Source organism: Ornithorhynchus anatinus, chromosome 13 (assembly GCF_004115215.2).
Source record: "Ornithorhynchus anatinus isolate Pmale09 chromosome 13, mOrnAna1.pri.v4, whole genome shotgun sequence".
Classification (NCBI taxonomy): domain Eukaryota; kingdom Metazoa; phylum Chordata; class Mammalia; order Monotremata; family Ornithorhynchidae; genus Ornithorhynchus; species Ornithorhynchus anatinus.
Window position 1 is genome coordinate 35,821,743 of NC_041740.1, and position 23,686 is coordinate 35,845,428.

Below are 23,686 nucleotides of genomic sequence, written 5' to 3' on the forward strand. Positions count from 1 at the left end.
AGTTTACCCACAGAAAAATGTTACCATTTGCAAATGAGGCCGCCTGAGTGAACAAAGCCCATTGCCAATGAATGACTTAATAAGGGCGACTTGAAATGAAATGGTGTTCGATTATGACCGGTTAATTTTAGGATCACAGCACCTAAGAGGAGAGAGCCTTGGTTAATGAGGAGCAGAGTCCGCATTCTGAGTCATTTTGGGAGGTTGATTTGAGGGGACTGGAGGAGAGGCTTGTCCCAAGGGTAAGTTTCAGTCCCTGTCCTTTCCATCTCAACTAAAAGTCACAAAACCCCTACTGTTCAGGATCAGAATCTGTTTTGCCTAGAGCCTCACAGCACCTCACTGGATCCGTGGCTGGGGGAGAGGGGGAAAATTTCAGGTTGAATGGATGGGATTACTGTCGTGGTGTGGCTACTGAGGGCGGGCAGGGTAAGATTCAGAGAGTGCATCCTGGCGTCAGGTTGACTGATGGTCAAAAGTGAGGCCAAAAACAGATGGGTTCACATGGGTGAGAAATAACGGGCTGGAGTTTAAAACACTCAATCATCTTGCCCCTTCCTTACCTCACTAATGAACCACAGCCCAGCCTTCATACTCTTCTCCTTTAGCACCGGCTTACTCACTGTGCCCCGATTTCATCTTTCTTGCTGTTGACCCCATTCCCACATCCTCTAGTCTAGAACTCCCTCCCCCTTCCATATGTGTCAGACCACCACTCTCTCCACCTTCAAAGTATTATTAAGGTCACATCTTCTCCCAGAGGCCTTCCCCGATTAAGGCCTCTTTTCCCCAGCTCTCTCTCCCTTCTGTGCCATCTGTACAGCTGTGATTTTGGACATTTGGTATTCACCTCACAGCACTTAGTACGTATCTTTAGATTATATATTATAAATTACTTATTCGTATTAATGTCTGTCTCCCCCTCTAGATGTAAGCTCATTGTGTGCAGGAATGTGTCTGCTATTCTGTTGTACTGTATTCTAAACAGTACAGTGCTCTGCACACAGTAAGCACTTGATGAATACGATTGATTGATTGAGTTTCACCTTCTTTTGCTTCTTATTTTCATTGAAAATAATTCCGCGCTCCATTTCTTGAAAATGCAGTTCTATACTGAGTAGTTTTGCTGGGTTGGGGGGCGGGAAGGCCCTGCCTGTAGGATCATGTGCAATTTGTCAAGACTCCATAACAGAACCAGCCCCGGGGTGATGGCCAAGCCCCGTCTCACCACCTTCTCTTCCAGTTCCAGAAATGGTTTCTGTTTCCATGATCATTATTAAAATCAAAACTGTATCAAAAGTCTGGCCTGCTCACCTCTCAACCCCTCGGCTCCATGCCATCCACCCTCAAGTAGTCAATTTCTTATCATCATTGTGGGGACAAAAAGAGGACAGGGATTTTAGGGAGGAGCAAGCAGTACTGAGCTGAGGAGAAGGCAGGCCTCAAAGAGTTAGCAGCCTCTTAGCCTTCAGTGGAAACTCTCAGGACAGACCCAGCTCATCTAGCCCCATTTAAGCCATTCTGGCTATCAACATCATCGGCTGGAAATCAAAGGGAGCCGCAGACCTGGGCAGCACTTGTGGTCCAGAGGAGAGTCCGCCAGCATTCTCTCGTCCCCGGCTGCGTTCTCAATCACCATGGCAGTCAGCGGCGTCACGATATGGTGCTCCAGGGACATCTGGAGGATAGTTTTCGTGATTTTCCTTTTGTCAGCTGCTGTGGTTGCCAGGCTCCTGCATTGGAAAGAGTGAGCTTGACCCCTACCATTTCATTATCCCTGTACCTTGGCAGGGCCAGACAGGAGGGACGCCGATCTCAGTCCCCACCATTTTGCATGCTCCAGGACTTCTGGGCTAATGCTTAGACACACTGCTGAATGGACCCATGGCCATCTGTAGGGGGCCACTACTGGGCGGCAGCCAGGAGAGGAATCCAGCTGTCACACAAAGTGTGTGTCACACAACGCTTTACGGACGGAATGAAAGGGCTGGTCCCCACACCCTGCGCTGATGCTACGGGAGAGGGCATTTTGCCTCCTCTACCCGCTCCCAGAGCCAGGCGCAAGTTGCGGCACCAGTGTTTCGGGGGGAGGGGAGCGGTTTCTGCATACTTTTTCCCCAGCCTCCACATAACATGAACATTTACTGGGTGGGTGAGCCAAAAGTTGCCAAATACTGCCGCAGCAGAGAATCAGTCATCTTAATCCCTCCAGCACAAGAAACCAGTGTCTCAGCAGTCAGCACCCAGGCTAGCTCCCGTGGCTTTAGGCATGTCTCCACTTTGCCTCATAATTGTGTATGTTTCACTCAGTAATACCACAGCAAAGGAATGCAGGCCCAACAGCCGTCTGCTACAGGCAGTTGCCTTGAAGATGGACTTTAAAAAAAAAAAAGGTATTTAAGTGCATACTATGGGTCGAACACCGGGGTAGATACAGGTGAATTAGGTTGGAAACAGTCCCTGCCCCCCCGGGGCTCACAGTCTAAGTAGGAGGGTGAACAGGAAAACTGGAGCATGGAGAAGTTAGGTGACTTGCCCAAGGTCACACAGCAAGCATTTGACAGAACAGGGATTAGAACCCAGGTCCTCTGATTCCCAGGTCTGTGGCCTTTCCACTAGGCCACAATATCCCCTCTATACTGTAAGTTCATTATGGGCAGGGAATGTGTCTATTTAATGTTGTATTGTACTCTCCCAAGTGCTTAGCGCAGGGCTCTGCACACAGTATGCGTTCAATAAATATGACTTCTCCAAAAATGTATGCGTCCCCAGAACTTTTTGCCAGGCTACAGAGGTTTAGAAACCACTGCCACGATGCATCTATTGAGCCCGAATAGCGAAAGCCTGTGTCAGCAGTGGAGCCAATGCCCTGCTGCTCTGCCTGCTAACTATCCTCTGAAATCTCGAAGATCCAGAGGAAACCTTTTCCCTAGTGGGTGGATGCCCCGTCCAGGAGAAATTCCTTGCACCCTTCTTACCGCTCGGCTAGCAGCTGGTTGATGGTGAGGTGAGCCCACAATTTCTTGGTGAAATCGGGATCTGCATACTTGGTCTTCGACAGGAAGTCATCTAATCCATCTGTTTCAGCCAAGGTTTCCATGATCAGCTCTGTGCTGGCCTAGAAGATGAAAGGTTCAATCAGAGTAGAGCAGAGGAGCAAGTGGTTTTCAGGTTGTAGCTGTGGGAGAGGGACTGATATAAATTTGCCATGGCTATTTTAAATACTACTTGTTTTGGCCCAGTATACAGTGGAGGGGAACTGAAGCTGGGAGAAGCTTGTTCAATAAGTGAATTGCTGATGAGTCAGAGGGTCTGTGTTCTGCACACAATAGGAGCTCACAAAATATTTTAATAATTTGATTATTTTAATTCTTTAATTTGACTTTATGAAAGTAAAATGCCTCATCTCAGTAAAGAGTCAATCAATCAGGAGTATTCAGTGAGCACCTACTCTGTGTAAATGGGCAAGTCTGCACTTGGGAAAGTACAATTGAGTTAGAAGAGATGATTCTCACCCTTAGGAGGTTAAAATCTAATACGAAATGGTCTCTAAAGTAAAGAGGGTAAAGAGAATGGAAACTTGGATAGCGGGAATTTAAAGATGGGGAGAGCTGTAGTTGGTAGATTTGAAGGAAGAGGGACTTCCAGGCAGGAGCAAGGAGTCAGAGTTGGGAAAGTGGAGAAAGCAGCACATTGAGAAAGTGATCTTGGGTGGAATGAAGAGAATTCCCATGATTTCTGAAAGTGTTCACTGGGTTTCTACTGTGACTGTTTGCTTTTTCCCTTTCCCTTCATCTTCTTTACCCTTCCACTCATTCTGTCAACACAAAAGCACTAGGGATAAGAGAAAGACTGAGCATTATAGCATCCATTTCTGTTTGTTCACACTGATAGCACCTTAAGCTTCTCAACAAGTGCTTAAGGGCAGGGGCCATTCCCGCTGAACTAAGATATGCCTATCAAAAGAGCGCTCAAGAGAACTCAATTCTTCCTCTCAATCCCGATAGTAGGGTTCTTTACTAATAAACCACCACCTAATATCTTAATGTCCTACAGCTTTACCTCATTAATCATGACACTTATTAAATGGTTAATATGTGTTAAGCGCTGGGGAAGTGAACAATGTTAATGTACTGAACTCAGTTCCTGTCTCATGTAGGACTCACAACCTCAACCCCTTCTACAGATGAGGTCACTGAGGACCCGAGAAGTTAAGTGACTTTCTCAAGATGACACCGCAATCCAATAACAGAACAGGGACTAAAACCTGGGTCTCTCGAAACTCAGTCCATGGTCTTTCTACTGGGCCCCACTGCCCCTCCAGTATCTTTCTTTTTTTTCCTCATATAGTCTCTGGGAAGAAGAGAATAGACACTGGTACAAAGGCAAATGGCAACTGTGTTTTTGAGGAGAGTCCTCTTGAGCTGTGGCCAGAAAGATGGACAGACATACCGAGGTGGCTGTGATGACGCTCTCCACCTGGTCCAGTTTCCTGGGGTCGACTTTGCCCGCTACCACGATCTCCGAACCACCAAAGTAGTTATGGAAGCTGTTCTGGGTGACATCTGTCACGAATTCCTGGGGATAGTTGAACTGGACATTTTGGAGCAGAGGGGTGGAGACCTGGTTGTAGAATTGCTGAGAATCAAATGACAGAGAAACCATTAGTATGGTGCCAGCCTGTACTAATGGAGCACTTTGCTCTGAAGATATTTACTTTAGAACCATGATCTCTTCTGCCCTTATACATTTCTGGGAAGAAGGTAGGAGAGAGGGAAGAGGGGATACAGGGAGCGAATGGAAGTAGCCACTGTGCTCAGAGTCAGGGATGTTTCAGGGGACCGATGAACAGCAGCTTTGACAACTTCTTTCCTGATGTTGCACAAGGTGGGGAGAGAGACTTCAAACTCTTCCTTGAGATCTGGGTCATGATCCAACAGAAAATATCCATATGCATGGAAATTTAATTTTGTTCCTTTTTTCAGAGCCTATAATAAGACCATCTTGTGGGTTCCTCCACCCGCTCCTGGATTCCCAATCCTGTAAAGATCAACTCTTAGTCAAAAGCCAAGAATGCCCCACACTTGCTCCCAAAAGCTGGGTCTGTGGGAGGTGGGGTCAATTTGGATACCTCTGTTGTCATGCCCCTCTCCCTCCGGTGGCCCAAGGGGAGGAGGAGCTAGCCTGGACAGGGAGGAAGAGAAGAAGGAAGAAGAGAAGGAAGGAGAGCAGGAGGAAGCAGTGGCCATGGGGACTTTAAAGCAGCAACCCCAAACTTCAGCACCCAAAGATTCAGCTACCCCTAACCCCTGACCCAGCCAAATGGTTCAGGGGCCCGGGTACTGTGATATGGTGTCGCTCGCTCAGAAGACCGAGAGCAAGGAAAAACTAAAGGGTAGCCAGAAAGCCAGAGAGATGGAAGGTGTACCTTAAGCTGGGAAGAAGTATCCTGATTTCCATAAATCCTCTGGGCCATTCCATGGTTTTCACGGGACAGCCTCTCCAAGAAATCATAGTCTACATCAAATCCTATCCCCAAGCTGAACAGAGAGATATTGTCCCGCATGTTTTTCTTCACATTCTTCTGGATCACGGTTGGTTTCAGCTCACCTTGAGGAAGTGGAAGGGGAAGAGAAACAGCCCTGTTCAGTTGGGTATTTTAGGAGCCGAAGAAGTATCCACTGGGGATACTTAAGTGTTTAAGAATGCTCTGCATAGAATAAGTGTTTAAGAAATACCATTGATTGATTGATTAGGAATTCTGCGGTGATTTTTCCCAGGGCCTTTGGTAATACATTGCCATCATAAGCAATCATCTCATCCTTGACGTTTCTACTGAGGTATTAAGAGCACTTTCCACTTCTGGGCTAGGCAGTGCTTTCTCCAGTTTAATAAGGGGTAGGTAGAAAGGCTCAGCGAGGTTAAGACCCTCATTGAAGACCCCAGAGGACACTGATGGAAGAGCTAGGGCTACTGTGTGTTCTTGCTTGTCCCCTGAATAACCTAGTCCCTCTATCAATTAATGTTCTTGAGTGCCTAGCAAGAGTGAAGCACTTGAACATTCAACAGAAGCAAGACGGGTGTTCTCTGCCCTAATGCAGAGATGGATGAAAATGATTTGCAAATAGTGGGAGCAGCAGAAAAGTTATACAAATTTATCAGGATGAAATTTATCGGCTGAACAAATGTACATAGGGATACGAGTGCTGAGGATGGGGTAGGCATGAGACATGGATTAGCTACACCGACATGATCAATGCAGCTCAAATGCTGGCTGTACAAATCAATTAGGCCACTCTGTCTTTCCAATACCAAACCCCCTTAGCAGCCATAGAAACCATCAATATGCATGAGCAGTGGAGGCCCTCTGAGTCTCTTGAGGTGACCGTGCCATCTCCTCAACTTACCTACTGTGGGATCTCCATCGGAAACTAAGATGATCAGTGAGACAGAGTTGGGATCCAACATACCCAGGTTGCTGGCTTCACGCAAAATAAAGATGGCTCTCAATAAGGCCTCGTTAATGTTTGTACCTGAGAATATAAGAACATCACCAAGACCATTTCCACAGCAAACCAAATAGTCCATCTGGCAGGGGTGGCAAGAAGCTGCCTGGGGCCACTGTGTGAAGCCTGCCTCTCTTGGTATCCATCTCACGGTGGTGGCTGGATCATTCTTTTTTATATAAGTAGCCAAAGGAGGGCAGAAGACTACTAACCAGCTTGCGCTGTCTGAAAAACAAAGCCTCGTTCCCTAACAATCTCCTAGCCCAAACATGTAGTGAAAACGTACTCTGAATCAATCTTGCAACAGATCATCTCCCTGTCACCCAGGACAACTAACAGTTTACACTGGAGAAGTAGTAAACAACGTTTGTTTCAATGACTAGATCACCTGAGTACCTCTTGGAGAGGGGGAAGAGCTAATTACATTTCTTTTGTTGTCCTCGCAACAAACCTTACTATGTATCCAGTAGGCAGAGCACCCCTCTGGGGATCAGGAGTTCTGGATTCTAGACCCAGTCCTGCCTGTAGCTGGCTAAAGTGACTGAAGACTTCACATACATTTGTCAGTGGGCTGCACCTCTGTCTGCCTCATCACCTGTTGAACTCTGGACCCCAGCGGAAACACAACTTGTAACAGAGAGAGGATGATAGTGTCACTGTTCCAGCCACTAGTGCCAAGTGCTTAGTACAGTGCTCTGCACATAGTAAGTGCTCAAATAATACAATTGAATTGAATGATTGAATGAATGTAATCAATTCCTTCGCTTGGTTTCTCATCCATCCTTCCTGATGGGAGCCAAGACACTCCATTATGTTCTTGCAAGACTGGTCTCCATGGAACCTTAACACTCTAAAAATTAAAAAATGACTTAAGGAGGACATTGAGCAGATGGGGAAACTGAGTCGTAGAATGGTGAAGTGAGCAATTTTCCACCCTGCCCTGTCAGCACAGTGCTGGCGTTTCTCCTGGGATAAACCCACATACCCCCATTGGGCTGGATTTTCTCAATGTACTTCTTGGCATCGGTAGTCATCAAATCAGTGGCTGGAACTAAATTATCTTTCCAACTTCGGACATTGTGGTTGAAATCAATGACGGAGAATTGGTCTTCAGCTCGCAGGTCATCCAATATTGTCTTCATGGCTTCAACAGTCTAGCCAAAGTGCAGGGAGACGAAAGAAAGCACCAACATATGGAATCCAAACCTGGACAAGATCTCCAAGGATATCAGGTTTTGTCTTTTACCTTTCCTGAAACTATCACACTGGGTGGATATCTGACCTTTTCAAAGTGTTTGGGAACTTGGCCCCAAAGTGGAAATGCTCCTATTGTCTACTAACACTTGCCTCAAATTAAAATCTGGACCACATGAAGATCTTGAAATCTGACTGACCAGGTGGAAACAAGACTGGAGATATTTGGGGCTCAAGAGATTTGCTAGCCAGGCTGAATTTTTAGGCCCTGAGGAGGGCGACCATGGAAGCCAAACAAGGTGAATTCTGTAGACACTCATGCCCCATCTACACCCATCACCAGGATCTCTCCCCACCTCTAAGATACTTACTTGTTTCATCTTAACTCCCCACATTGAGCCACTGACATCAATGACAAACAGGATGTTTTTAGGAATCGGATCCAGGTTTTCCGGGGCAAAGAAGTGAACAAAATACCCATTAAAAATCTGTAAGAGAGAAAATTCAGTCTTGCACTTAGTTTCCACAGCCACATCATCGCCATTAGCCGACGCTGGATACAGAGAAACAGTCATACTCACCCGCAATCAATTATATTTATCGAGCACTCCTCAGAAACTTTCAATTGATGCCCATCCCGCTTCACATCAAGCAGAAACTCTTCGCTGGAGGCTTCACGGAACTCAATCAGTTCTCTCCCTATTACTTTCCTCACTCCTCTCTCACTACAACACAGCCTGCTCCTCTAAAGCCAACCTATTCCTTGGGCCTCCCTCTTGTCTCTCCCCCTATTGACTTCTTCAATCAGTGGTATCTACCGAATGTTTACTCTGTACAGAACCTGATACCAAGCACTTGGAAGAGCCCAGTACAGTAGAAAACATGATCACTGCCCTCAAGGAGCTTATAATCTAGTGACCTCTTGCCCTCGTCCTCCTTCCTGCAAGGAACCCTCTCGTCCTTCACCACTTACTCTCCCCAACTTCAAAGACCTGCTAAAATCACCTTTCCTTCGGGAAGCCTTCTCTGACTGATCTCTCATCTCCTCAGCATATTTCCTTCCCATTGCGTTACCTATGTACTTGAAACTGTAGCCACTGAGCACTTAGGTACTCATGCCGCCCCCACCTCCACAGTTCTTATATACGTAGCCCTATATTCTATTCCTCCCCATTATCTGTAATTTACTTCAGTGTCAGTCCTCCCCTGCTAGAATGAAAGCTCCTCAAGGGCAGGGATTATTGTTCTCTCCCAAGCACTTAGCTCAGTGCTCTGCACACAGCAGGTGCTCAATAAATACCATTGATTAACTGATTGAGCAGGGCCTGCCCTGGTAGTGGGCATCCCTGCTTGTGCCAGCCTTTCCCAGGTGGGCCCAAGTCGGGGACCTTTGACTCCTATCACTGAAGACCATAAAAAACACTTATGTGATGTCAGGCGGCCTATCCCATCCTGGGCAAAAGAGTGCGCCACTCATTTCTTCATTTATTTTTGACCATGATAAGCAGAAGACAAAGACGGTTTCTCTACCCCTTCAGGAGAGAAGGTTTAGGAAGCCCATTGGAATACGACATTCGTCTTGCCTGCAGTGAGAGCTTACTATATGCAGAGCACCGTATTAAGCGCTTGGATCTCCAGGTTGCTCCAGTGACTCCCAAGTCTTTCCCCATCATCATCAACAAAGGAGATCATGAGTATCTACAGTGAGTCGAGCACTGGACCTGGTGCTTGGAATCCCTCAAGAGAAGTAAAAAGCCACAGTTCCTGTCTTCAGAGTGTTTCTAATCTGTCATGGCTCCTCTTGGGCACTTGAGATAATCTCATAGATCTTCCTAATCTGATACCTCTGAGGGCCCAGGGGGCTACTGGGTTAGAGCCCTATTCAAGGCACAGTTCCTTGCTCCACATAAGCCCTGATCAGTGGTCCCCAGCCCATCACCTTCCTTTCCAGAAGATCGGGGCTAAAATGCTTCTCAGTGTTCTGACCTCCTTGGGAAAACTTGGTCTCTTCCTTCCTCAGCCTGACTAGTCCCGCTACAGTAACAGGACTCCAGATTCAATGGCCACTGGGGTATCTAGACAGGAGAGTTCTCCTGCCCTTCACTATTTCTAGACACCTCCCCTGATTAAGTCCTTGGAACCTTACCTCCAGTTCCCCAGATTTCTTCTCTCTCTCCACATCATACTTGACCACAAAATCTCCTTCTACTGAGGTCTGGGAACAGGTGGGACATTTTCGCTGCTGGGCCACGGTTGGTTTGAAGGAAATGTGGGCCTAGAAAAGAGCAGGGGTCAGTGAGTCCCGGCTGAGGGTGAGGACAGGTGTGGGAGCTGGGCTGTGAGGAGAGGGAATGAGAGGCTCCCTCCTTCCCCTGCAACCCCCAGGTTTGTGTGGGAGGATTGCCTCTCCACTCAGAAAACCCAGGGAGACTTCTTCCACAACTGCAAAACCCGCGGGGGCGTCCTCCCTGCCCAGCAAATTCTGATGGGCTCTCTCCCTGCCCAGCAAATTCTGAGGGCTTTCTTCCTGCCCAACAAACCCTTGGTGTGGGGCCCTTTCCATACCTGGAGAACCCTGGGGGGTTCCTTTCCTGCCCAGCAAATCTCAGGAGGCTTGCAAACTCCAGCAAACTCGGGCAGGACTCCCTCCCCCATTCTAATTGTCCTAAAGTACTTCCTCCTCACTTCCTTTTGCGGAGAACTTAGGCTTTGCAGCCTTTGTGCCCCCTCAGATGAGTTCCCCTTGCAATAGCTCTGCCTGGAGAGGGGAGCAGGAGAGAGCATGGCTCTGCCAAAAGGAAGGCAGTCCAACAAACCTCCCTTTTTAACTAGCCATCCCACAGACAGAGCTTGTTAGCGGGGAGAGCACGGAGCTGGGAGCCAGAGAAACTGGGTTCTAATCCTGGCTCCCCGACTTGCCTGATGTGTGGTCTCGGGTCAGTCACTGAACTCCTCTCTGCCTCAGTTTCCTCATCTGTAAAATGGGGATTCAATACCTGTTCTCCCTCCTACTTAGACTGTGAGTCTCAACTGTGGGACAGGGACTGTGTCCAATCTGATTACGTTGTACTGACCCCAGTGCTTAGTACAGACCACAATAAGCCCTTAAAAATATGATTTTTAAGATTATTGGTTCCCATAACTTCTTACTAGAGGGAATAGTCAAGAATTGGTGGCTCCCATGTCAGCTTCCTAACTTCTTCTCAATCTGCCCTCATTATCTTTTCCTTCAGCTGTCTCAAACTAGCCCAAGTTCCTTCCTGTATCAGTAATAATGATGAAGGCATTTATTAAGCACTTGCTTTGGGCTAGCACAGGCAGATATAAAATAATCAGATTGGGCACAGTTTCTCTCCCACATGGAACACACAGTCCAAGGGGGAGGGAGGAGCAACCACCTTGAGAAGCACCTTAGCCTAGTGTGTAGAGCATGGGTCTGGGAATCAGAAGGACCTGGGTTCTAATCCTGGCTGTGCCACATGTCTGCTGTGGGACCTGGGCAAGTCACTTCACTTCTCTGTCTCAGTTACCCCATCTGTAAAATGGGGATTAAATCCCATTTCACCGTACTTAGACTGTGAGCCCCATGTGGGACAAGGACTGTGTCTTGGCTGATTAGCTTGTATCTAACCCAGTGCTTAAAACAGTGTTAGGCACATAGTAAGCACTTAGCAAGTATCATTATTATTATCCTCTTACTCTTATTTTTACTAATGAGGAAACTGAGTCCCAGAAAGGTAAAATGACTTATCCCAGGTCACTCAGCAGGCAAGTGGTAAAGCGAGTACTAAAATCTAGTCCCCTGCTCTTTCCACTAAGTCACATGAATCCTGCAAGCAGGAGCCTCTCCCTCTGCCCAGGGGTTGGCTGCCCAGGTGGAAAATCAACTCCAAGATTCCTCAGTACGTTGCATCTTTAGCCTTGGTTTTGTAGTTTGGAGAAACTGAAGCACAGAGCCACAGTTAGCTGTAACAGATCTATGGATTTAATATCCAGTCATCACCCACTCCTTCACTCTGTACAACTCAAAGTGCTGCTTTTTTTTAAATGATATTTGTTAAGTTCTTATTATGTGTCAAATACTGTCCTAAGCTTTGGGGTAGATACAAGTTAATTAGATTGGACACAGTCCCTGTCCTGCATGGGGCTCACAGTCTAAGTAGGAGAGAGAACAGTCACAGAGAGGTTAAGTGACTTATCCAAGGTCACACAGCAAGCATTCGGAAGAGTCGGGATTAGAGCCCAGGCCCGTCCTCTTTCCACTGGGCCAAGCTGTTGCTCTTTGGTGTAGATGTTGTGCCCAGGCTGTGTAGACTTGCCTCCCACTATACTCAGTCTTCCTTGGGTCCAGAGGAGGAAGGATAAGGTTAGGGTTCAGATTCAGTTGGACTCCTGTTCTGTTTTTACTGTACCTTCTGGTTGCCTTGAGATAGAGTCGCGATTCCTTCAAATTGGTCCCCAAGTGTATGTGGAACATGGACAAAACTAAGGCCTTGCGGTTCAATTATGTGGATATCTACCTGGAGGCAGGAGAAAAGATCACTTTATGGTTTTGAGGATGCTTGGGTCTTTATATCCTCCTCTATTACCAAATCTTCATCATCACCACCAACGTTACCGATCGAATGCCTATAAAGTGCTTGGGAAACACACAAAAGAAGTGCTAAATACGATCCCTGCCTTCCAGTACCTTGTAGTCTAATGGAGAAAATAATAGGAAACAGTAGGAAAGAGCCTGAAAAGAAAAATAAATAATAATGGTTTTTAATCAAGCCCTTGCTGTATGTCAAACTCTGTGCTAAGCGCTGGGGGGATAGGAAGAATGAATATAAGTGGACAAAGGGGTGGCACGATCAGGATGGTTAGTGTTTTGTCTCGTCTGGCCTTTTGGAAGAGATTGATGTTCAGCAGGGCTTTGAAGAAGGGGAGGGTTGTGGTTTAGTAAAAGTGATGGTGGCTGGAGGAGAAAGGTGACAAAATCAAGAACAAGAGACAGGTAGGAGGCCGTCTGGTAAGGTCTTCTCCAGAAATACCCTTACTGGGATCCAAAGTACAGCCCAGATGGCTGACTCGGGAAGGAGAAGTGAACTGGGGTGCTGGAGAATGGAGGCTCAGAGCTTTCAGGGTCCAGTCCCTATGGGTCCCCTTTGATTTGGGGCGGTTCCTTCTATGGTCTGGAAAGCCCCTTTGGGGGGCCAGGGACTCTCTCTCAAAGAAAGGGCAAGGAATTCTGACCGTTTCTCCGCTTGGGCATTTCTTTCTCTTCCACCCTGATCCTCACAGTGACCACCTCCATTGGGCAAGAAAGATCAGAGCAAGGGAGAGATGAAGGTTCTACTGGACGGATTTAGGGGGAAAACCCTTCCCTTTAAGAATTTGGTCCAGCAGCCACCTCTATGTGCACTTGCCAAAGTCCAATCTTCCTAGCCTCGGAGAAGTCATGGGGAAAAAATCAATCAATCAGTGGCAGTATCGAGCACTTATGACATGAAGAGCACTGTACTAAGCGCTTGGGAGAGTACAGTATGGCAAAATTAGCAGAAAAGAAGCCTTAGCAGCCAAGGCAAGATCATGGAAGCCGGGAGCAAGTCAAGGCTGAAGCTCGGAGGTGGCGGAAGTCCTGAAGGCAAATGGATGTGATTCCCAAACCCCTTCCCTCGTGGTTCAGTAGAGCAAACAGGAAGTGTTTATCAAGGAAGGAGCCACATCAGCAAGATGCCCCCATTTCACAGACTGGGTCTTACCTCTAGATGTTTGGCCAGCTGGCCGGGCTTCAGGTGCACCTTGTGCTCATAGGCACCCAGTTTCCTCCATTTCACTTCTTGATAATGAATTTCAAACTGCACCTTGGCTCCCGGGGGCACGTTCACCGTTGTTTGAAAGTTCTCCATATCCGCTCCGCTGCTCCTGGTGGGGGGGTGAGGGGTGGAGGAAGCGGTCACCCAGAACCACACGTTCCTGGGGCTGCAGCTACTCCGAGGGGAGAGGCGAGGATAGCCCCGTTCCCTGGCCCCTGGCCCCCAGGAAGGGCTGTATCAAGCCACCCGAATGAGCCCCAGCCAACTCTAAACTGGTCAGAATGATGGGGCTGAGAAAGCTCAGGCAAACTAAGTCCCCACATACCACCCAATAAGAAACTAACAAGCACTTATGTGTCAAATACTCTACTAACAGCTGGGGCAGATCAGACACAGTCTCTGTCCCGTATATAATAATGTTGGTATTTGTTAAGCGCTTACTATGTGCAGAGCACTCTTCTAAGCACTGGGGTAGATACAGGGTAATAGGGTTGTCCCACGTGAGGCTCACAGTTAATCCCCATTTTCAGATGAGGTCACTGAGGCACAGAGAAGTGACTTGCCCACAGTCACACAGCTGACAAGTGGCAGATTAGGATTCGAACCCATGACCTCTGACTCCCAAACCCAGGCTGTTGCCACTGAGCCACGCCGCTTCCAGTCCCAGAGAAGGGAGAGCTGGTATTGAATCCCATTCTAGAGGTGAGGAAACCAAAGTCCAGAGAAGTTATGTGACTCGTCCAGGTCATAGCAGACAAGTGGCCGAGCCAAGTCTCCTGACACCCAGGCCCGGGTACTTCCCACTAGGCCACGCTGCTGAAGTCAGACTTTTGCTTCCACCTCCTCCTTCTCCTAAGCCTTGATGGAGCAGGATAAAAGTAAAAAATAAACATCCGTATCTAAAGTTAAGTCCTGGGTGTCAGAAAACTTCAACTGTCCATCTGTGCTGGGGCAGGGGAGGTGTCTCCCTTCAGTTTGGCTAGCTGATTTCAGTCAACCTGCCTGGAGGGGTTTACCTGATTGAAAGGAGGTCAGCTGCAGCCCCGATATTTTTTTATGGTATTCATTAGATTCTCACTGTGTGTCCAATCTAACATTGTTCTAAGTGCTGGGGTAGGTACAAGTAAATTAGGTTGGATGCAGTCCCTGCCTCTCAAGGGATTCAGGGTCTAAATTGGAGGGAGAATAGGAGAACTGAGGCACAGAGAAGTTAAGTGACTTGCCTAAGGTCACATAGCAAGCAATTGGTAGAGCTGGGACTAGAACTAGAGAAGCCTAATAGCCTAATGAAAAGAGCAGAGGCCTGGGAATCAGAGGAGAGAGTAGGATTTAACCCTCACTTTACAGTTTCCTCAACAGTAAAATGGGGATGAAATCCTACTCCCTCCTACTTAGACTGCAAGCCCTATGTGGGATAGGGACTGTGTCCAGCCTGATAAACTTACATCTACCCCAGCTCTTAGAACAGTGTTTGACACACAGTAAGCACTTAAATAGCATGAAAAAACTCAGGTCCTCTGCCTCCCAGCTCCATGCTCTTTCCACTAAGCCACGCTGCTTCTCAAATTGTAGGTGAGCTAAGGCTAGTCCACCCCCTCCTTCCTGGATCCTGAAGCTCCAGCTGAGTGTGTTCCAATCTGCATCCCAGATCTCACTCCTGACTGGACCCAGGGAATGTTCTCCAGCAGCTGCTTGATTGGCTGAATTAAGCCTCACCTACATAACTGGATGACAGGCTACAGCACCAGCTAGTTTTCCCATAACATGGGTGGGTGTGATGCATGGTGGATGGAATGCTGTTGAGGAATTACCGATTGCCCATGTGGTGCAGTGTGTTATATTGATGCTTAGAAGGTATAGAATACCAAAATGACACATTCTCTGCTGATGAAAAGCTTCCACTTTTCCCACAATGTGCTTCTTTCTGGACACAGTGTGCTGTGGAGTTTTGCACACACTCATGATGAAGGTAAAATTGAACAGACTATAATATGAGTTTTCAAAAACCTGAAATTCTTTGAGAATCCAAGCCTGCATTATAGAAGAACTGGCTGCATGACAGTTGGTTTATCAGCTCCGTAAGAGTTGAGAATTGGTAGCAGGTGTCTAACCTCCAGGATGGGAAGGAAGGTTCTTTAATCATGGAACCAAAAGAGTAGGGAACGTGTCTCTTCTCAGCTGCCATTACCTGACCAATCCAGTGTTTTTGTCTTTTGCTCGGGCCAGCGCGTAGAGGCCTCGGGCCACAGACTTCTCCTTGATCGAGCTAGTGAAGGTCACCCCGTTCACAGTCCTAGATGAAAGACAGAAAGAGTTTGCTTGGTCAGAGCCCAGGATAGACTGCTTCAGGAAAATAAACACAGGGTAGCCCTTCTCCAAAAAGGGCCAGCTTGAACCCTTGACTTCTAGTGGGAAAATGGACTGGACTTCATTGTCTTGTCCTGCTCTAAAAGACACCCATCATCTTGATGCCTCTCTATCCAGCCAGTGACCTACCTAATTAGATCAACTCTCCTCCCCAGGGGCCCGGGTAGCCAGCTAGAGAAGATGGAGCAGCAGCAGGTATGCCATTTCTCAGAAGTGGGTGGAAACGGAAGAGAAGCAGCAAGGCTTAGTGGATAGAGCACAGGCCTGGGAGTCAGAAGGACCTGGGTTCTGATACCGGCTCTGCCACTTTGCTGTGTGACTTTGGATGAGTCACTTCAATTCTCTGTGCCTCAGTTATTTCATCAGTAAAATGGGGATTAAAGATTGTGAGCCCCATGTGGGACTTGGACTGAATCTATCCTGATTAACTTGTATGTACCCCAGTGCTTAATACAGTGCTGGGCACATAGTAAGCACTTAGCAACTGCCATTAAAAAAAAGCAATAGTAAATCACCTTGCCTCTAAAACAAAGTAAGAGTCAAATATAGAATCTGTGTAGAAAAGAGCCATGGAGACCAATTTGTTGGGTTCCCACTACAAACTCGGTGATTCTGGGTATCAGTGGGGGAGAAAGGCCAAAATGTTGGCTTTTTAGGATACGAGTACTTACATGGAAAAGTTGCTAAGGAAGGCCCCCCGAGGCATCTGTACATCGAATGCTACATTCTGGGACCGGGGAGAGTTATTCACCACTTTGCTTTGCACAATGGTGTTGGCCAGACGGGAAGTCACAGTGGAATGAACTTTGTAACTGTAAAGCATTAACTGGTCATCACCATCCACCTGCAACACAACAAAGTAAGGACTCATGACCACTCAATCAGCACTCTTTCCTTCCTATTTATCCACTCTCTTCCCCCACTACACTTCAGCTTGCACTCTATGTTTCTCTCATGCTAGCCTCATGGGCCCCACTCTCATCTCTCCAGCTGCTGACCACTTGCCCACACCCTTTCCTCTGCCTGGAACTCCCTCCCCCTTCAAATTCGACAGACAACAGCTCTCCCCATTTTTAAAGCCCTTCCTTAATCTACAGTTCTCCCCATTTTTAAACCCCCTCTGTAATCGATCTCTTCCAGGAGGCTTTCCCCGATTAATTTCTAATCTCCTCTTTCTCCACCACTTCTGTGCTAAGTCTTTAGATATTCCTGGAGCACTGATGTACTCTATTATTTAAACAGCAACTAATGAACATAGTCCCTTTTCCTCCTTTGATTTCTTGCTTCCTGAACGTTGTGCTACCATCATGCAGATCTTACTCATGATTTGTTGTGACTTCACTATCAGTATTTATGGAGCACTACCTGTGAATAGAGCACTGAACAAGAACTGGGGACAAACTAGAAAAGTTGAAATGGTCCCTGTGCTTGAGGTGCTTACAATCTACTGACCTTTCAGCCTGGTGAATGTAATAAGTAATAAAGTTGAAAGGTAAATTCCATTATGATTTGCATTTCACAGTCAAAAATAGTAATATACACTTCTCTCTCTTTCCCTTGAACTGAGCTCTAAGCATAATAGAACTGACCTCCTTTTGATGGTTTCCTAGTCACCAGAAACTATATTTTCAGGATTTAAGGGTCATGGGCTATTTAGGATTTAAAAGTTTCTTCTCCTCCCATGAACTTATCATCCAAAAAGTGTTTGCTAGTTTTAAATTTTACTTTGAAAAGAGCAAGCAGGGGAAGTTGGGTAATGAATAGTGTTAATATTATTTATTAAGCACTTACTATGTGCAAAGTACTGTACTAAGTGCTGGGAAAAATATACATGTATTCTCTGATATTGCCAAAATTCCAAGTTAGAAAGGAATTGCACACTGACTGGCAAATTCAGCTTACAGTACTTTTGCCAGGAGCAGTGTGGCCTAGGAGCCTAGCAGCGGAAAGAGCATGGGCCTGTGAGACAGAGGACCTGGGTTCTAATCCTGAATCCACCACTTGTCTGTTGTGTGACCTTGGGCAAGTCACAACCGCTCTGTGACTCATTTACCTCATCTGCATAATGGGGATTAAAACTGTGAGCTCTGTAGACTGTGTCCAACCTTATATCAAGCTCAGCTCTTAGTAAAGTACCTGGCACATAGTAAGGCTTTACAAATACCACTTAAAAAAAAAACACAACCTACTTAGTCTATGAGCCCCATTGTGAGACAAAGACTGTAACCACCATGATAAACTGGAATCTAGCCCAGTGCTTAGAACAGTATTTAACACTTAGTAAGTGCTTAACAAATGGCATTAAAAAGTGTCAGAGAGATGTCTTATTAACTCTTCCACCATTGTGCAAGGCAGGGTTCCAAGGGCAGGTAAACACAGGCTCAGTGACTATGATAAAGAAAACAACCAGATTGATTTCTAGACAATGGTTAACCTAGAAATCATTCTTCCACCAGAATGTCACCTACTTCAGTAGGAAAAAAAAACAAAACTTACCTGCTCTTCTTCAGATTCAGGACTACTGGATATACTTCTCTGAGAAAGGAAGTTAGATCAATAATTACTCTTCACCATCTGGTTAATTCACTACTTAGACTGTGAGCCCCATGTGGCACAGGGACTATATTCAACGTGATTATCTTGTATCTGCCCCAAGATTTAGAACAGGGCTTGGCACATAGTAAGCACTTAACAGATACCATAATTATTATTACCAGCTCAGGCATCCGCCGCCCGCTATGGGCAGCGACTGTCTCTATTGCTGAATTGTACTTTCCAAGTGCTTAGTACAGTGCTCTGCACACAGTAAGCACTCATTAAATAATGAATGAATGAATGAATGAATAAACTCGTGAGGTGCCTTGTAGGTGCCGATTAGTTTTGGGCACTGAAGTAGTCTCAGGATTCAACAACCACCAGAGAAACTCCAATCTCTATTCCAGCAATTCAAATATCCCTTAGAGGAGCAGGATAAGGAAGCTGGGAATGAAATTCTATTAGTCTTTGGAGAAGTATCTTTATGCCTGTTTCCCATAAGAGCTTGACAGAGATTGGATTTACTTACTCTTCTGTCACCAGCTTGCTGCGTGACCTTGAGGAAGTTGCTACACTTCTCCAGCCCTCTGTTCTTTCATCTGTAAAATGGAGATTCAATACCTGCTCTTTTCTATTTAGACTGTGAGCCCCATGTGAGCCAGGGACTGTTCTGACCTTATTATTTTGTACCTACCTAGCATGTAGCTCAGTTCTTGGCACATAATAAGCGATTAACAAATGCCACTATTATTATTATTGCTTGACTCAATTCTCACCGCAAAACATCGCGGCTCATCTCAGCCAAGAGAGCTGAAGCTACACAACCCACATATATGTGGGGAAAAGAATTCTTTTCAGCTTCCTCATCTCTTGCTTCACAATTGGTGAGGCAAAGGTTAAAAGGGAAAAGAAGGAGGAAAAGAGGAGGCTTTCTCTTCCACAGTTCTTGCAGTTCTATATAGAGCAGAATTTAATAATAATAATTCTAGAAATACTTTCAGGTTATCAAACACTTCGATTTTTCAAAAAAAACCTTGCCTCTGTTACCTGATTTTTATCTCTACTACATGCCTGTAAGATAAAAGGCGATCACCTTGTTTTACAGATGAGAAAACTGAGGCTCAGAGAGGTTAAGTGACTTGCCCAAGGTTACTGGTTAGTGGCAGGTGATTAATTGGAGTCCGTAAGAACATAAGCATTGCCATTACTGAGCTAGGAAGGTTCAGTAGGATCAGCCTAGTACCGTCTCTAACACGGCCTCCAAAAGTGGCAAAAAATCGGTCAACTAATGGTATTTACTGGGTGCTTACCATGAGCAGAGCACTGTACTAAACACTTAGGGGAATACAATACAGTAAAGTTGGTAGACACAAAGCATGGTCCTGGGAGGCAGAGCACCCGAGTTCTAAGCCCAGCTCTACCACTTGTCTGCTGTGTCACCACTGGGCAAGTCAGTTCACTTCTCTGGGCTTCAGTTACCTCATCTGTAAAATGGGGATTAAGACTGAGTTCCATGTGAGACTCTGTGTGTCCAACCTGATTATCCTGTATCTACCCCTGTGCTTATACAGCACCTAGCACATAGTAAGTGCTTAATAAATACCCTTTAAAAAATCCCTGCCCATGGGGAACTCATAGTTTAGATGGGGAGACAGACATTAAAATAAACTACAGATAGGAACGGGATATGAGGATATGTATGTAAGTGCAGTACATAAATATTAGATGGGTGATGATGATGACTGCATTTAAGTGCTTACAATGGTCTAAACTTTGTGCTAAACTCTGGGTTAATCAGATCAGACAAAGTTCCTGTCTCATGCGGGGCTTATAGTCTTAGAAGGACAAGTATCTTATCCCCAAGTTATAGATTAGGAAACCAAGGCACAGGGAAGGTAAGTGACTTGCCTAAGATCATATAGCAGCCAACTGGCAGAACTGGGACTAGAACTCAAGTCTCCTGACTCTCATGCCTCTGCTCTTTCCATGAGGCCATGTTGTCTTCCAAAACATCCAACATAAGCCAGTTTCATTTGCACTTTCTTTTTTTGGTTGCATCCACTGGGAAGCACACACCATTCTAAACATTTGGAAAAGTATAACAGAAGTACAAGAAATATTATTTGCTCATAGGGAGTTTATGCTCACCTTCCCCCAGCTCCCTCTTTAGGCTTTACCCTTATTGTACCTGGTGTCTTTGGTTCCTTGAAGTTATATGAAATTTGTCAGGGGCTAGTTCCAGGAGATCGTCATAATCGACAAACTGTAAAAGAAACAGGAAATCTTCTGAAAGCGACTCGGCTGACAACAATTATGTCACCTAGGTGCTTGGATCTGTAACCTTAAGCACTTAATGTTCACCCCACCCTCGGCCGCACATCACACGACAAAAGTCGAGAGGGGTGCGGGTAGCCCACCAAGCCCAAAAACTGAATTGTCAGCTGGAACTTTTTAACAATTTTAACACAAGATGGCTCTCACGGCTTAAGCCAACACCAGCTCTAGATTCAAGTTCACTGCAGTTGGGGAATGTGTCTACCAACTCTGTTACATTGTACTCTCCCAAATACTTAGTACAGTGCTGTGCACACAGTAAGCACTCAATAAATATGATTGACAATCAAATCTGAGTGATGGGAAGCAGAAAAACCCATCTTATTGTTGCCCTTGCAAAACATGCTGGATGCCATCATGGGACCCCTTCACTTTACTGGATTGTGTCTACCTAGTTAATTCAGTATCCACACCAACTGACCAGTTAGGGATTTGAGCCAGTGAGCTTTGTTACTATTAATAATAGTTATTATACTAATAATAAAATCTATAGTGACTTTTAGTAAGCACTTACTACGTGCCAAGCACTCTGTTAAATACTGGAGTAGATTTGAAATGATTGTATCAGATACCATCCCTGTCCCACACAGGGTTTATAGTTTAAGCAGGACATTTTGCAGATGAGGAAAATGAAGCACAAAGAATTGATGACTTGCCCAAGGTGACCTACAGGCAAGTAGCAGAGCTGGGATTAGAACCCTGGTCCTCTTGACTCCTGGTCCCATGCTAATGGAAACAGGATTGGGACAGTACTCGGAAGGAACTGAGTTTTGGCCTCAGTTGGTACACTGAGAGTCCAGGGTTTTGGGGTCTAGTCTCAGCTCTGCCAATGGTCTGTCTTGAGACCCTGGATGAGTCTCTTTAACCTCTCTGTGTTTCAGTTTCCTCATCTGTAAAATGGAAGGGGTAGAGTAGTAAAGTAACTATCTCTGGCTCTCCCAACTCACAGGGATGTTGTGAGAAGAAATAAAGGGTAGTATTGAGAAGATCTCGCTGGCTCAAATTCCTGTGGAGTTCAGTTGGGGCAAATATCGACTCCCAGGAGCCTCAGGAGGGGTTACCGGGGGAACGCCTTCAAACATCTGGACCACAGTGTAATTTTTACCATCCCCACAGGGTAAAGACAGTCACCCCACCCTCGGCCCCACAGCACTTATGTAAATATCTGTAATTTATTTTAATAACTGTCCCCTACTCTAGGCTATAAGCTCCTTGAGGGCGGGGAACATTTCTACAACTCTGTTGTATTGCATTCTCTCAAGTGCTTAGTACAGTGTAAGCATTCAATAAATACTGCTGATTGATTGATTTACACTAATAAGGTTCCCAAGTAGCCAGTTTCTCTGCCTCAATCCAAAAGCAGCATGAGTAGCAGTGTGTCCTACTAGGAAGAGCATGGGTCTGTGAGTCAAAGGACCTGGGTTCTAATTCCAGCTCTGCCACTTATCTGCTATGTAACTTTAAGCATGCCACTTAACTTCTCTGATCCTCAGTTTCCTTATGGGTATAATGTAGATTAAATTCTTGTTCTCCTTCCCTCTTAGTCTGTCAGCCTCATGTGATACAGGAACTGTGTCTGATCTGACTACCTCTATCCCAGTTCCTAGCAGAATGCCTGGCTCATAGTAAGCACTTAATAAATACCAATTGATCAATCAGTGGTATTTACTGAGTGCTTATTATGTGCTTGGGAGAATACAAGAGAATTAGCTGACATAGTCCCTGCCCATATTGAGCTTACATTCAATTTCATCATTAGTAATGATAAGCATCTACATATTCAGTCCAGGATAATGGGATCACGACTCACAACAATTTGCCAAACTCATACGAGGAATAATAGGTCCTGTACACCTATTCGTCTTCAAAACCAAGAGGAGGAGGTGAGAGAGCCAATGTAATGTAGCACGATTTCTGGAGTAACTTGACTGGCTATTAATAGATTTCGTTCCTTTGTCTTTCTTCTGCCTTGGCATATCTGAACAACAACACAGTTAACATCACCTTCCCTCTCAATAGAAGCTCTCATCATATTTGATATTTACCAAGGAATAGAATTTGAAACAGAGGCCCAAACCATAAAGAACTGGCCAAACAGAATTGGACTCCATGACGAGAGCAGAATGCAGATATGAATGAAGGAGCAGGGGAAGGAAGCGTGGCTAACGAGCGAGGCTCAGGACCGATACTCACGTCAGGAAGGGCGTTTGTCGGGACCTCCAGGCTGTGTAGCTCAGAAAGAAAGGCAAAGGCCAAGAAACAGATGCAGAATTTCATATTTGTGGTTGACCTGCCCCAGGCTCCTTGGGGCTACTGTGCTCCCCTGACTGAGCCAATTTCAGGGAATGACATGGGGAGGCATCTCTTTTAAAAAGAGAGGGGGGAAAGGATTCAAACTTTGTTCAGAAATGGGACAAATATTTGTTCTCAGAGCTCAAATGTAAGCCACGGAGGTGACGGGGTTGTCCAAACAGAAGAGCCGGGCTCGGCCACCAAGGCTGTGATAAGAGATCAGAGTGGCATCGGCTCGGGGAAAAAAATGCAGTGATTTTCAAAGGAATCAAGCTACTTCCAGATCATGGACTTGGGTTTCTCTTGGCATTGTCATTCTAGTAAAATCTTTGAAACTCAAGGGGTTCAAAGGTCACCTGATCCATTCCCCAGGCCCAAACAGAAAAGCCCCATAACCGTGTCAGAACTAGTCTTCAAAATCTCAGGGAGAGGGGATTTCTCAGGCTCCCTTGGTAACTTGATCTGGCAGATCAGAACCTTATAATAATCTCCAACTGTATAATAAATAATGAGAATAGTAATGGTATTTGTTGAAACACTTATTACTGAGCTAAGCAGTAGAGTAGATTCGATTCAATCAGATCAGACAAAGCTTCTGTCGCATGAGGGGCTCACAGTCTAAAGGGGAAGGGATAACAGGTATTTAATCCCCATTTTGCA

General features: G+C 45.9%; 1 protein-coding gene across 1 annotated transcript in view; it reads right to left on the reverse strand.

Annotated features, from left to right (window-relative positions):
• Positions 1–23,151, reverse strand: part of ITIH2 (inter-alpha-trypsin inhibitor heavy chain 2) — a 27,805-nt gene extending 4,654 nt beyond the window's left edge. Inside the window, exons 1-15 of the mRNA XM_007656955.3 lie at positions 22,928–23,151; positions 20,589–20,663; positions 18,362–18,400; positions 16,537–16,709; positions 15,687–15,791; positions 13,445–13,607; positions 12,113–12,220; positions 9,847–9,975; positions 8,072–8,188; positions 7,492–7,660; positions 6,408–6,533; positions 5,429–5,610; positions 4,453–4,638; positions 2,979–3,118; positions 1,567–1,733 (exon numbers count right to left, since the gene is read on the reverse strand). Of these exons, the coding sequence (XP_007655145.1) occupies positions 1,567–1,733; positions 2,979–3,118; positions 4,453–4,638; positions 5,429–5,610; positions 6,408–6,533; positions 7,492–7,660; positions 8,072–8,188; positions 9,847–9,975; positions 12,113–12,220; positions 13,445–13,607; positions 15,687–15,791; positions 16,537–16,709; positions 18,362–18,400; positions 20,589–20,663; positions 22,928–23,011 (1,963 nt within the window). The 5' untranslated portion in view covers positions 23,012–23,151. The remainder of the gene's footprint in view (positions 1–1,566; positions 1,734–2,978; positions 3,119–4,452; positions 4,639–5,428; positions 5,611–6,407; positions 6,534–7,491; positions 7,661–8,071; positions 8,189–9,846; positions 9,976–12,112; positions 12,221–13,444; positions 13,608–15,686; positions 15,792–16,536; positions 16,710–18,361; positions 18,401–20,588; positions 20,664–22,927) is intronic.
• Positions 23,152–23,686: the final 535 nt, after the last annotated feature.